Raw genomic sequence first — 14,479 nt, 5'->3', positions numbered from 1 at the left:
CTCTGTGTCTGACACTTAGCATAATTCCCTCAAGATCCATTCATGTTGTCACAAATGGCACAATTTTACTATTTTTTTGTGGCTGAATAATACTCCATTGTGTATGTATACCACATTTTCTTTCTTTATTAATCGATGTATACTTAGTTTGTTTCATATCTTGATTATTGTAAATGATGCTGCAGTGAACATGGGGTTCCATATGCAGTCAGTCCTGTTTATCAGCAGGTTCTGCATCCAAAGATTCGACAAACCATGGGTCAAAAATATTGGGGAAAAAATGTTGCATTGTATCTGGCGTGTACTAAGTAGTTAGGCCTACAGTGGTTGCATCTGTACTGAACATGTACAAACATTTTTTTCCCTGTCATATTCCCTAAACAATACAACAACTATTTACATAGCATTGACATTGTATTAGGTTATAAGTAATCTAGAGATGATTTGAAGTAAGTTATATGCCAATACTATGCCATTTTATATAACGGACTTGAGCATTTGAGGAGTTTGGCACCCACAGGAATCCTACAGATACCAAGGGGCAACTGTATCTTTTTGAGTTAGTGTTTTTGTTTTCTTCAGCTAAATACCCAGAAATGGAATTGCTGGATCATATGGTATTTCTATTTTTGATATTTTTAGGAACCTCCAGACTTTTTTATAGTGGGTACACCATTTGCATTCCCACCAAAAATAAATGAGTGTTCCCTTTAGTCCACATCCTTGCCAATACTTATTTCTTGTCTTATTGATAATAGCCATTCTAATGTGTAATATCTGATTGTGGTTTTGATTTTCATTTCCCTGATAATTGATGATGTTGAGCATCTTTCCATGTACCTGTGGCATTGTGTATGTCTTCTTAGTAAAAGTGTCTATTTAGATCTGTCCATTTTTTATTTAGATTGTTTTTTTGCTATCAAGTCGTAATGAGTTCTTTATATATATTGGATCCTAACCCCTTATCAGATATGTTTATGATTTGCAAATGTTTTTTCCCATGCAGTAGGTTGCCTTTACATTTTGTTAATGGTTTCCTTTGGTGTGCAGAAGCTTTTTAGTTTGATGTAGTCCCGTTTTTAAATTTTTGCTTTTGTTGCCTTTGCTTTTGGTGTGAAATCAAAAAAAAAAATCATCAAGATCAATATCAAGGTGCTTACCGCCTTTGATTTCTTCTGGGAGTTTTATGGTTTCAGATCTTACATTTAAGACTTTGATCTGTTTTGAACTAATTTATGTGTATAGTAGAAGATAGCGTTTTAGTTTCATTGTTTTGCATGTGGCTGCCCAGTTTTCTCAAAATTATTTATTGAAGAGACAGTCCTTTCCCCATTGTATAGCCCATTAATTGACCATTTATTTCAGGGCTCTATTTTGTTCCATTGGTCTGTGTGTCTGTTGTTTTTTTTAATTCTTGCTTTTTTTAAGATTACAGTTGATATTCAATATATCTATGTGTCTGTTCTTATAGTAGTACCGTACTATTTTGATTACTATAGCTTTGTAATATAGTTTGAAATCAGGGACCATTATGCCTCCAATTAGTTTTATTTTCCTTCTTTTTACTTTCATATATTTTCTAAAATTTCTGTAATTAATATGAATTGCATTTATAATCAGAAAAAAAAAGTGTTTATGTGCTTTGAAGACCAAAGCAGATTTTCACTGTTTCTGTAGCTGATTGAAATCCCTAAAGGACTGCAGAATCACAGAATTTAGAGCTAGAATTTAAAGATGATCTCCCCTCCTTTCAAGATGAGGAAATTGAGAGATTTAAAAATATATAATAATAGTCAACTTGTATCCAATGCTCAGTGCATTATTCTATTTCACTTAATCTTTACAGTATGCTTATGAGAGTTGGTTTGTTTTCCCATTTTATAAATGAGGAAACTGAGGGTTGGAGAGATTGAGTAACTTGCCCACAATTAATTGGTGGAATGAATATTTGAGCCCAGGTTTGTCTGACTCCGAAGTTCTTAGATATCATGTAATGGAAAACAGTATAGTATATAAGTGACCTGTTCATTACATTGCTTATTATTAATGGAAGAAGGATTAATAACCTGATGTTTTGACTGCAAAGTCAGTGTTCATTTTGTCTGTTTTTGAGAAAACATTAATTTTTAATCAGTTCAAATGCAATAACCAATTTTATTCTATTATGTCTTATTATCTACAAGAACTTAAAATCTATCGTTATCATTTATTAATGTATATTTCAGTTTTATCTATTAAGAATTTTTGTTTAATCCTCTTAAAACATTGGATGATGAAAATGTTCTGGTATTAGTGTTGATGGTTTACAACCTTGTGAATATACTAAAAAACACTGAATTATACACTTTAAAAAAATCCTTCCTTAAGATTACAGAAAAAGGTTCAAAATTGTTATATTAAAATATAAAGATTGCAAAGAGACTCAAAAATGACATATGTAATACATTTTTAATAAAGTTTTGTATTATACCAAATAAAGTAATAGGTTTACTGTTTATTACCTCTTCCTTGACCTTGAATGATACTTACGATTGAACCAAAACTATGCAATGAAAGGGGAATAAAAGAAATTAAATGTCAGAGCAATAGTAATAGCCCTCTAAAGCCAGAAGTTGGCCACTTTAGTGGAAAAAAGGAATTTGAACTATAAACTGTGGATATTTGTGCTTTGGGTTAATGTCACCATTTTGGAACTCATTTCCATTGGTGATTACTACCTATTCTTCTCCAAACATATAATGTAAAATTATAAGTTAATCCAGGAAAATACTCTTTCAAATCTAATACGATTAATTGTTGTAAGGAAAGTCAACAATAGAGAAAATCCATTTCACTTTTTTTTAAACAAAATATGATAGCTTTGAATTTTCTATAAATGTCAATAATTTAAAGGATTATTACCACAGATACTTAATATCTTTCGACATAAAAATTTGGAAGATACCTTGTTATCAATTCTACAAGACTATAAAAATAAAACTGGTATCTTTTAAAAATGTGTTTGCCAGATTATACATCATGGATTAGCAAATACGAAGTACATATATAAAGTAGATCATGACCTTATACCTTATGAGAGTATGTTCTAATAAAAATGTAATTAAATTTGATCCAGTTTTTGACAGTAAAGATATAGTTCCTGTATGTCAAAACTTATGCATTCATTCCACAGTTTCTAGTCAACATTAATATTTTCTATAGTTTATCTCATAAAACTACAATCTTATCCCTGACCTCTATTATTTTGACACATTGTAGTTTACAAATGTATATTACATGTTCTTTTTCTTTTTCTTTTTTGGGGCTCCTAATTCTGTATCTTTTTCTTTTAAGCATCGAATGTTATCTCGACAAGAAGAACTTAAAGAAAGAGCAAGAGTTCTGCTTGAGCAAGCAAGAAGAGATGCAGCTGTAAAGGCAGGGAATAAGCAGAATACCAGTGCAGCCACAGCACTCTCCAACAGGCAGCTGAGTGATGTGAGAAACATTGGTTTAAAAAACAAACCATAAATTGTTCATTATAATCCTGGGGGCGAGGGGAGTAATTTATTTATATATTTGCTAAATTATGTTTCCATAGACCTTGTTTATTGTGGGTACTTGGTATACTTATAGATTTTATAAAGTCATACTTGAGGAACATGTAATTACTCCTACATAGTAGTGTTAGCCAAGAGGAGAAGTAAGATCCTGGAATATAATTTCTACATATACATGAATAATTATTTTTTGGTAATTTACATTTTGTAATTTAGTTATACTTTAAGATTGCATTTTGTCCATGAAAGTTAATTTTGTTGGAAATATTAGAATATAATAATGATGCCTACCATTTGTTAAATACCTAATATATTCTAGGTATTATAATGAATGTTTATGTAATTTTTGTTTTAACCCCATGAAGTAGATATTCAGACTACTTTCCAGATAAGAATACTAAGGCTAATGGGTATGGGAATTTGTACAAGGTTGTAGATGAATCCAGGTAAAGGATGAATCCAGGATTTGAACCTGAATCTTACCAGACTTCAGTCAGTGCTCTTTCCTGTCATATGCTGCCATTCCTATGTTAAACCAGATTTTTATACATATTTTTGTGCAGTGCTTCACATATAATAATGGACATATAGTAATAAAAGCTCTTCGATTTAGGGGGACATGAACCTCTTCGTAAATCTGAAAACGATGACAACCCTACCGTACCATCAAACTCACATATACATAAAACTGCATGCTTTTTTGTTTGTTTTTAATTAGGATTTTTTTTTGTTTTAGAACAGTTTTAGGTTCACAGCAGAATTGAGAGGAAGGTACAGAGGTTTCCCGTAAACCCACTGTACCCACACATGCATATCCCTTAACGACATCCTCCCCCACAGTGCTATATTCGTTACAACTGATGAACCTACCTTGACACATTATAATCACCCAAAGTCCGTAGTTTACATTATGGTTCAATCTTGGTGGTGTACATTCTGAGTTTGGACAAATGTATAATGACATGTATCTATCATTATGGTACAATACAGAGTATTTTCACCACTCTAAAAATCCTCTGTGTTCCACCTATTTATCCCTCTCCCCATCCCTAACCCCTGGCAACCTGATAATTTTACTGTCTCTGTAATTTTGCCTTTTCCAGAATGTCACAATATGTAACCTTTTCTGATTGGCTTCTTTTACTTAGTAATATTTGTAAAAGAAGGTTTCTCTGTGTTTTTTCATGGCTTGATAGCTCATTTCTTTTTAGCGCTGAATAATATATCATTGTCTGGATGTACCGCAGTTTATCCATTCACCTTCTGAAGGACATCTTGGTTGCTTCCAAGTTTTGGCAATTATGAGTAAAGCTGCTATAATCATCTACGTGCAGGTTTTTGTGTAAATACAAGTTTTCAGCTCCTTTGGATAAATACCAAGGAGCACAATTGCTGGATCGTATGGTAAGAGTATGTTTACTTTTGTAAGAAATCATCAAACTATCTTCCAAATGTCTGTACCATTTTTGCATTCCCACCAGCAATGAATGAGAGTCCTTGCCAGAATTTGGTGGTGTCAGTGCTCTGGATTTTGGCCATTCTAATAGATAATTGATTTCTAGTAGTGGTTTCTCATTGTTTGTATTTGCATTTCCCTGATCACAAATGATGTGGATAATCTTTTGATACGCTTATTAGCAATCTGTAAATCTTTGAAGAGGTGTCTGTTAAGCTAATTGGCCTGCTTTTTTAATCTGGTTCTTTGTTTTCTTACTGTTGAGTTTTAACAATTTGTATATTTTGGATAACAGTCTGGAAGGAATTTAGTAGGTCAGAGGTTATTAAGACATTAATGTGTCCTTTGCAAATATTTTCTCCTTGTCTGTGCCTTGTCTTGTCATTCTCTCCACATTGTCTTTCGCAGACCAGACGTTTTTAATTTTAATGAGATTCAGCTTTTCTATTATTCCTTTCATAAATTGTGACTTTGGTGTTGTATCTACGAACACATTACCATACCCTAAATCATCTAGGTGTCTACGTTATCTTTGAGGGGTTTTATAGCTTTGTGTTTTTATTTAGGTCCTTGGTCCATTTTGAGTTAATTTTTTGTGATGGGAGTAAAGTCTCTGTGTAGATTTGTGTTTTTGTATGTGGATGTCCAGTTGTTTCAGACCCGTTGTTAAAAAGACTGTCTTTGCTCTATTGTGTTGCTTTCGCTGCTTTGTCAAAGACCAATTGACTGTATTTATGGGGGTTTATTTCTGGGCTCTATTCTGTTCCATTGATCAATTTGTCTCTTCCCTTGCCAGTACCAAACTATTTTGATTACTGTCACTTTATAAGTTTTGAAGTCAGGTAATGTTAGTCCTCCAACTTTATTCTTCTTCAGTATTATGTTGGCTATTCTAGGTTATTTGCCTTTCCATATAAACTTTAGAATCAATTTGCCTATATCCACAAAATAACTTGCTGGGATTTTCATTGGGATTGCATTGAACATATAGATCAAGTTGGAAGGACATCTTGACAATATTGAGTCTGTCCATGACATGGAATATCTCTCCATTTGTTTAGTTCTTCTTTGATTTCATTAACAAGATTTTGTAGTGCTCTTCATATAGAATATATACATATTTTGTTAGATTTATACCTAAGCAATTCATTCTGGGAGGTGCTAATATAAATGGTATTGTGTTCTTAATTTCAAATTCCACTTGTTCATTACTGGTATATGGGAAAGCAATTGTCTTGTATAACAACCTTGTATCCTCCAACCTTGCTATAATTGCTTATTAGTTCCTGGGGAGTTTTTTTTTATTATTACTCTTTTAGATTTCTGCATAGATGATTATATCTATGAACAAAGACAGTTTTATTTCTTCCTTCCCATGCATACTTTTAAAAATGCTTTTAAGATACCAATTGAATAACCTCTGACCGTAAGCATTGTTTTTCAGACTTCAAGTCTTTACACAATAATGTGATATAAAATCAGTTTAGTGGGCCACAATAATTATTTTATTTTTAATGAAAAGGAACACAATAGAATGGAACAGAAAGTATCAGAATTTATCACACATAGTAAGCATAGTATTTTTGTGTAAAACTTGTTTTAGTTCCGTGGATATGTGTGCTTACCAGATCTTGATATAAAATGTATTTTTAACTGTGGGTCATGATAAAAATTTTTGAAAAACACTAATTTAGAGGGGCTTTTTCTAAGGAAGAAAGTTTGTAGCCTATATGCCAACTTTTTCAGTGCCTAGCAATCTGTTACATCATCAATTTTTTTATTCATTCATTTGCCAGATACTATGTATCTGAACTAAGTATATTCAGAATGACAGAAAAGACTTACCTCATGGAGTTTACATTCTGAGGGGAAGAGACAGATAGTAATAAATAAATAACTACAGAGTGTGAAAACTGCATGATCTGGTAGAGGATAATTTGAGTAGGTGGGGACTTGAGTGATTTAAACTAAGATTTGATGGGTAAGAAGGATCCAGTCAAGTGAAGAGCCACAGAAAGAATGTTCTTTTTAAAAAGAAAGTTGTTTTGTTGATATTTTGTTTGTAATGAACTTTGTTTCATAATTCTTTCAGGCTCCAAAAATTATGGAAAAGTTATAGCTTTATAATTTTCAAGTGTGTTGATTTTGAATTCAGAATACTTGAGATTTAAATAATGTCTGCCAAGTAAATTTTAAAAACCAGTTACTTTGCCTATGTACAAATCTTACATGTACTAATAATTATCATCTAATGTTTATTGGGCACTTACTGTGTGTCAAGCAGGATTCTAAGTGCTTTCACATGGATTTTTTTAGTTTCTACAATTATATTGTGTTAACTGTTATCATCCCTGTTTTACAGTTGAGAAAACTGACACACAAATTAATGAATTGCCCATAGTCACACAGCTAATAAGAGAGTCAAGAATTAAACCTAAACAATTTGACTTCAGAGATTATATTTTTAAAGCATTATGTTATATTTCCTTCTTGTTTATTTCTCTGACATCCTTGTAAAGTAGGAGTAGATATTATTGTTTTATCTACAGTAGAGATTAAGAAAATGTGTTACAAAAGGGTGTTTAAATTTATCTAGGGCTGCAGACAGTGGCAAACTATGCTTAGAATTTAAATATCCTGACTTTTAATGCTGTTTATTCATTCATTCAACTTATTTATTTACTACTTCAAATTTCCAAAACAAAATTTATTGGTCATCTCTTCCGTTTAAGGAACCACTAATTTTACTTACAGTTTTTATTTTCCAATTAAAACTTAAACTTTTAGCTAAGTTATGTTAGTGTGACTTCAACATCAGAAGTTAATTACTAAAACAGCTCATCTATGTCTATGACATCTTACAGTATCTGTAAAATATATATATCTTGGATTTTAAGAAACATGATGCTGGTTATGTTTTCTTGCATTAGATACTCTTTTACACTGCTGGTAATGGGCAACTTGCCACACCTTTCTGGAAAGCAATTAGGCATAAGCAAGAAATGCTCATATTCTTTCATCCAGTACTTTTACTAACAAAGGTCAATAGGCAGCTTTTCATTATAATGTAATTTGTAATAGCAAAAGTTACAAAATGGTAATTGCTCAAAATAGGAGAATGATCAAATAAATTATAACATATATATGTGTGTATACTTGTTATGCAGTTATTAAAATTCTCTATTCAATAATGTTTTGAAAAATATTGAAAGGACATATGAAAATGTTCACAATGCTCACAGTGTCATTTTGTACAAAAAGAAAGACGTAAAAAAATATCTGGCTTTTTGAAATAATAGAGACTGTGTTTTCATATATGGATTGAAAAAGGACAGGAAGGAAAAACCATCAAAATATTAACAATCTTTATCCCTAAGAGATAATATAACAAAATGAATATTAAAAGTGTTTTTCCCCTTTAATCTTTCTGTTCTGAAAATGTGACATGCTAAGATAAATACTTAAAATTCTAGAAATTTGGGGTGTCCAAAAATAGTTTTAGCAGCTTACTTTCTTAGTAGACCCAAACAAACTTGACCATTTAAACTAGTGTATGTTTCAGTATCTTTAAGGTACGTGTATCTGTTAGAGACCTAGAAAGGACTCTACTTTTACAGTTGATGTTGGTTTGTGCCTAGGTATAAAATAAATGGCAGATTGAGTAATAGCAATCCTGTTCACATTACTACATGAAATTCTCTGACTTTTGTTTGAGGTTGATGAGTAGTAATCATGGTTATCTCACAAAATATTTCATTGCTCCTTTGACTGTCACTGATGTACTTGGGTTGACTGTCATATATTCTTGTGTTGGTTGTTACAGTTGTTTTTTCCAGAGAGGAGCTCTGTGCTGCGTACCTAGCTAGCTATGTGCCAGGCTGGTCACTTGGTTGCATTTGTTTCCCACTTACCCGAAGTTGGACCTTTTTGCTTATGAAACTATGCTTTAAACAGTCTCATAGATGTTTTGCCTACCCTTGCTCTTTTAAGTTATCTTTTGCTGCATATAGAAAAACCACTGCAAACCTTGTTGGCATAAAACAACTATTATGTTCGTAGTTTCTGTGAGATAGGCATTAGGATAGGATACTAGGAATGGTTTATTTCTGTTCCCTGATGTCTGGGGCTGGTTTTCAGCCAGTACCTCTGCTGGACTGTCATTTGGGACACCTACATGTGACCTCTGCATGTGGTCTTCCCACTTGGGCTAATTGGGGCTTTCTCACAGCCTGGTGGGCTGGATTTAAGAGCAAGTGTCCCAAAAGAGTAAGGAGGATGTGCATGGATGACATCTGTATGATCTAGCTTTAGAAGTCATATAGCATCAGCTTTGTCTAGTGTTGGCCCAAGCAGACACAACGCTGCACCCAGGCTTATAAAGTGGAGACATGGACCGCACCCCTCAATGGGAGGAGTGTCAAAGTCACATTGTAAGAAGAGCAGATGGCATGCGAGATATTGTTGCAACCTCTTCTCAGTTACAGTTCAAGCTCAATTTAAAAACTCTTACTTGCACGTTCTACTATTGCTCCTTGTTCAGGTAGGTCAAGCCCTATATAGATGTGTTGTGGAGAACATCAATTTTATGAACTACATAGTACATTCTAGGACTGTTGCTGTAGTTTGGGCACTTCATACTCTGTGGGGCTTATAGCTAATATTGAAATAAGAAGGAGAATATAAAATGTCACGTAAGTCCAGTTTCACAAATACAGAGGAAGTTACACCTTGCCGTTGCTTTTCAGATTTTTAGTTTAGCATGTAACTTGATATTAGGTTGATATCTTTTCCAAGGACATAGTCATTTTCATAATTTGATCATTTTCTTTATCATTTCTAAGTAGCTCTTATACATACAGGTTGCAATTATTTAGTAGTATTGTCCATATTTGGAAAAGTAGTATGGCCAACTTGGCTGACAAAAGAAAAAGGGGGGAAAGCCTAATTTCATCTCTGGAGCAATTGAATGTGAGTTACATGATACTAAAACTGGAAATTACTTAATCTCTCTAAATCTGTTTTTCCATTTTAAAATGGATGCACGTTCTTTTTTTTCTTCCTGTGTGACATTCAAATTAATAGGTGTCCACAGTGAAGGGGGTAAGGGAACCATGACTAATACCATCCCCACTTCAGTGTCAGCATCCCTTTCACTCTGGAGAGATCAAAAGACTTCTGGTAAATAAAAAAGGAGGTCTAACTAAAAAAAAAAAAAAAAAAAAAAAGCTGGCATCTAATTTAGTGAACTGATTGCTACTATTTTCACTTGCTTATTTTCTTTAATCTCTGACTTAATTTATTGTGGTCTTAAATTTATCGTAAATTATCTTGCCCTTCATAAGTATGTTACGGTACTATTCTTAGTTTAACTGAGAATTCCCATGAGCTAAAAAAAAAGAAAATGTTGGTACCCAGGAGTGACCTCAGGCCTTGAGTAAATGAGACACTGACCTTAAATCTTCAAGAGTTTACTAAAGAGCTTACTGTTACTTACTCTTAAGAGATCACTGATTTAGGACTTTAGCAATTTCTATATTTTATTCTTCTGAACTTTGTTTCTATATAACTAACCTAGGACCTTCTGATGAATACCAAGAAGAATGAGTACAACTATTTTACTAATTGATGTTAGAGTACTTAAATGAAGCATATAGTGCATGAGACAATGTCCTTGAACTCGATATAGTTTACCTCCTTTTGAGACTTTTGTACCTGGTTCTGGGCTAAGAGAGCGTGAGAACTTACAGAGGATTCGGAGAAGTATTAAAGGATTGAAAGCAAAGATCTACTTGTAAGGAAAAAATAGGCTTACAAAATATAAAGAAGAGAAAACTGGAAAATAGTTTAAGTACTAATTTGAATAAGTTTAGGCTCAAAATCTTTCTGGTCGCTCCTGCTTACCCAGGAGGATAAACTTTGCAACTACTCAACATGGTCTCATACATGGTTATTGCAGATCCTGCCCCTTCCGTTTCTCGCCTCATCTCTCACCTCTCTCCCATGTTTCATTCTACAGTCCCACTCTACTCAGTTGCTTACAGAGAGGATGTGGCATACTCTTCTGTTCCTGTGTCAAGCATTTTCTGATGTTTCTCTGAAATGCTCTTTTTCCCTTGTTAGTTTCCACTGAAATATCGCTTATTCTATGCGTACCTCTGTCAGGGCTCCTAGCAATAAAGTTAATTCTCCTTCCTGTATCTTTTTCTAATATGTTATACATATCTGTATTGTCGCATTTATCCCATATGATAATCTAATTATACACCTCTTTCTCCCATTCAACCATGAGCTAAATATCAAGAAGTATCACCAGCACCAAATATTATGTAAATGTTTCTTCAATGGATAAATTAAGGGAATAATGACAGACTATTTTTCATATCTTCTGAATGTCAACTAATAAATGAGCTTAAACATGAAGTTTGGGTTGCTATAAGGAGTTTCTTGGTAGTAAATTTTTGTAAACAGGAAAAAAATACTGTTGTCTCTCTGAAGGTCTTGAAAGCAAAATTGATTTAGAAGTTAAAGTGTCCGTTCCCCCTTTCTTGAGTCAGTTACGGAGATGACATTTGTCACTTTGGGATATAAGATTCCCTGTATTATCCTTTTCTTCCTATTCTTGAATCCTACATTATGATACCTTTCTTTGTTATTGTAGTGTATGCATGCCAAATCCTTATACACACCTGCTCTTCCCATATTCTGGGACTTCTGATAAGAGTTCAGCTCCCAACTCTGCCTTGAATCAACACCATTTCTAACATCCCCTCTTACGTAAGTTAGGATAGCTTTAGGCTGGAAGGCTACGAAACAGTTTCCAAGACACAGAAAGCTATTCTTGTTAATTGTACCTCACGGGTCCTTATGTACAGACTGTAATCCTCAGGAAAGATTTGAGCTGTAATTTCTCATAAAAGGCAATTCACAAACATATACTGTAAACCTTTTTATTTTTCTTAATTTTTGTCAAGACTGACATTGCATGTTTTAATGAGAACTTGCTACAAGTCCATATTGCATTTAGATCTTTTTTAAGGAAAGTGGTTTACATGACTCATTTGTATCTCTGTGCCTTTAGGTGTTCATTTAACCTGTTTCAGGTGTTTCCTGGGATTATTTTTCTGTAAGAGAGATTTTATTGCTCTGAATCTCTGTGATTCATATTTTTTTGCTTCCTATTCCTATTGTTCTATGAAGATTTTCCTATGTTACATTTTACTAATGTAAATTTTAGATGTGATGTTGTTTTGTTCATTGTATTCCACATGTACTTAATTTTTTTTTTTTTTTTCGAAGTGCAACTCAAGAGTTTGGCAGGTTTAGCAATCTAGCCATTATGTAATCCCAAGAAGCCCCCTTGATTATATAATATATTTCAACACAAACTGAGAAAAATGTAATAGCTTTTTTTTAAGAAAATATTTCCTTTTTATTATTTTTCTTCATTACTCAATTTCCCCAAACACTTTTCCCCCAAGAAATGTCCAAGTAGAATTTAACAGGCTAGTCTATTTCGACTCTTTTGCTTATTACTTTGCATTAGAGTATAATTGCTTTTTTAAAAACACATGTAATAAATCCACCACTACATTTGATAATGCTCATGTAATGATATAAATAGCTGAAAGAGGTGTTTGCATTTGATGTGCTAAAGTTTATGATCAATACCCTCTAAGAATAAGGGATGCTAGCCCTGCTACCCAGTCCTTGAATTGTTAGGATATTTGTGAAGCACTTTGAACCTATCAGAACAATGATGCCATGTAAGTTTATTACTTGTATGTTTTTAAGAAAGAATAAAATCTATTTTATAAATAGAAAGTCTAAAAAGAAAATTGGGATGATTCTTCAATCTAATTAGTCTAATCATTTAATGATCAGTGAATTTATAAATCTGTTTTTAATTCTTTGCGCTGTAAATTATGTAGCATAAGAATATGGTTTGCAGATAGTTGTTAGATACCTGGAAGCTTTTTCAAAAGAAAGGTCAGAAAATAATTACAATGTTGTTATAAAACAGACTTGAAGTTTTTTCCCTAATACTTAATCTGCAAGCATAGTGAGTGACCTATTGTAATCGATTGTCATTAGCGCCCATTCTTTCTTAGCAGAATCGTACTGCAAGCTAGCCTCAAGTCCTAAAAGGTTTATAGTGTATCTCCAGAGATTTGCAGGAATATTTGAATCCTCTAAAGAAAACTGTATATATGAGAATTTTAGTTTCCTCAATCCTTAATTTAACTGCAAAGTTCAGGAATCGGAAAAGATAGTGACTTTTTTTCCCACTGGTCTTTGGTAATGAATCCAAATGGCTTGTTTGGTAAGCACCAGGAGAATGCAAACTGCTGTTTTGCAAATTAAACCTTGAACAGGTATTTTGTTGCTATAAAGGGGTGGTACATCAACCTTGTACTTTTGATGTTAATTGGAAATTATTGATTTAAATGGAACTAGTCTGTCAAGCTGATAATTGTAGCAGATTTAGATAAGATCACTAGATCTTTTCCGGATAATAAAAGAAGCAGTTACTATCAAATTGTTAAAAAAAAACACTACATATCATTTTGGTAATCCCTGATAGAAACTCTTCCTGTAGTTTTCATAAATACATCTTATGTATGTATCATCATAAAAATGTGTATAAAATTATACTTTGTGTTTATGAATATTGACTATGTTACATTAAAATGGCTAGCTTCTAAGAATCAAACTTTAAAATTAAGATGAGGCTAAAATTTTTATTTTTCCTAAGTACACATATTTCCAGTTCTATTAGTAGGAAGAAGTGGCTTAACTTTGCATTTGTAATTTCAAAAGAACAACATCAGCTATTATAAAACGGAATCTAAAACCTTCAATAAGATACAGAGTGAGATTTTGTCTTATTTAGGGATTTTTATTCTCTATGAGTTGGAATATCTACACCCAGGGCACTGAGATGAAAATATATTCCTTATTTCTTACTCCAACACAATTGACAGAAGATTTAATGTACATAATCCTTTTCAGACCAGTATGACACTTTAAATGTATAGCTAATCTTTTTTATAGTTGCATTTTATAGAAGAATGCCTGTATACTTCTATGTTCGGCATAAATGCCTCTGCACAAGGCAGTAGTTTTTATTCATTATGATTTAAATAATAGTTTATCTGTTATGTCTAAATTTAAGTTGATTTGAAGTCTGCTATCCTCACAATGGCTACTAGAGTTCTTAGAAAACATATTGTTAGCTTGCTAGCATATCTTCAAAGTCACACAAAACACTAGCATTGTTAGGGAGGAAAAAACTCAAGCATCTTTTCTATTATGTGACCACAAACCCCTAGCCTCAAACGTCTTATTTATTTGAGATTGCCTTGAATGCACGAAGCTAAAGCTAGGTGTCTTAGCATCAGGAACACTCCTTTTATGCGACTGTTAATGGCCCTAGACATTTTCCATATGGCTGTTCAGTGCAGTGTTGAAAGTCCCAGGATAATAT

The 14,479-nt window shown here is 32.9% G+C and overlaps 1 protein-coding gene across 10 annotated transcripts in view; it reads left to right on the top strand.

Annotated features, from left to right (window-relative positions):
• The window catches only part of EHBP1 (EH domain binding protein 1), a 299,763-nt gene that overhangs the window by 211,533 nt on the left and 73,751 nt on the right, over positions 1-14,479 (top strand). For all 10 annotated transcript variants that reach the window (XM_074332041.2, XM_074332040.2, XM_019717739.3 and 7 more), the window contains one exon: positions 3,334-3,477. In XM_074332041.2, the coding sequence (XP_074188142.1) occupies positions 3,334-3,477 (144 nt within the window). The remainder of the gene's footprint in view (positions 1-3,333; positions 3,478-14,479) is intronic.

The sequence above is a fragment of the Rhinolophus sinicus genome, chromosome 2 (genome assembly GCF_057876585.1).
Source record: "Rhinolophus sinicus isolate RSI-liver-muscle chromosome 2, RSI-T2T, whole genome shotgun sequence".
In the NCBI taxonomy this organism is placed as follows: Eukaryota; Metazoa; Chordata; class Mammalia; order Chiroptera; family Rhinolophidae; genus Rhinolophus; species Rhinolophus sinicus.
Note: the sequence above shows the minus strand (reverse complement) of the source record. Positions and strands in the feature narration are given on the sequence as shown.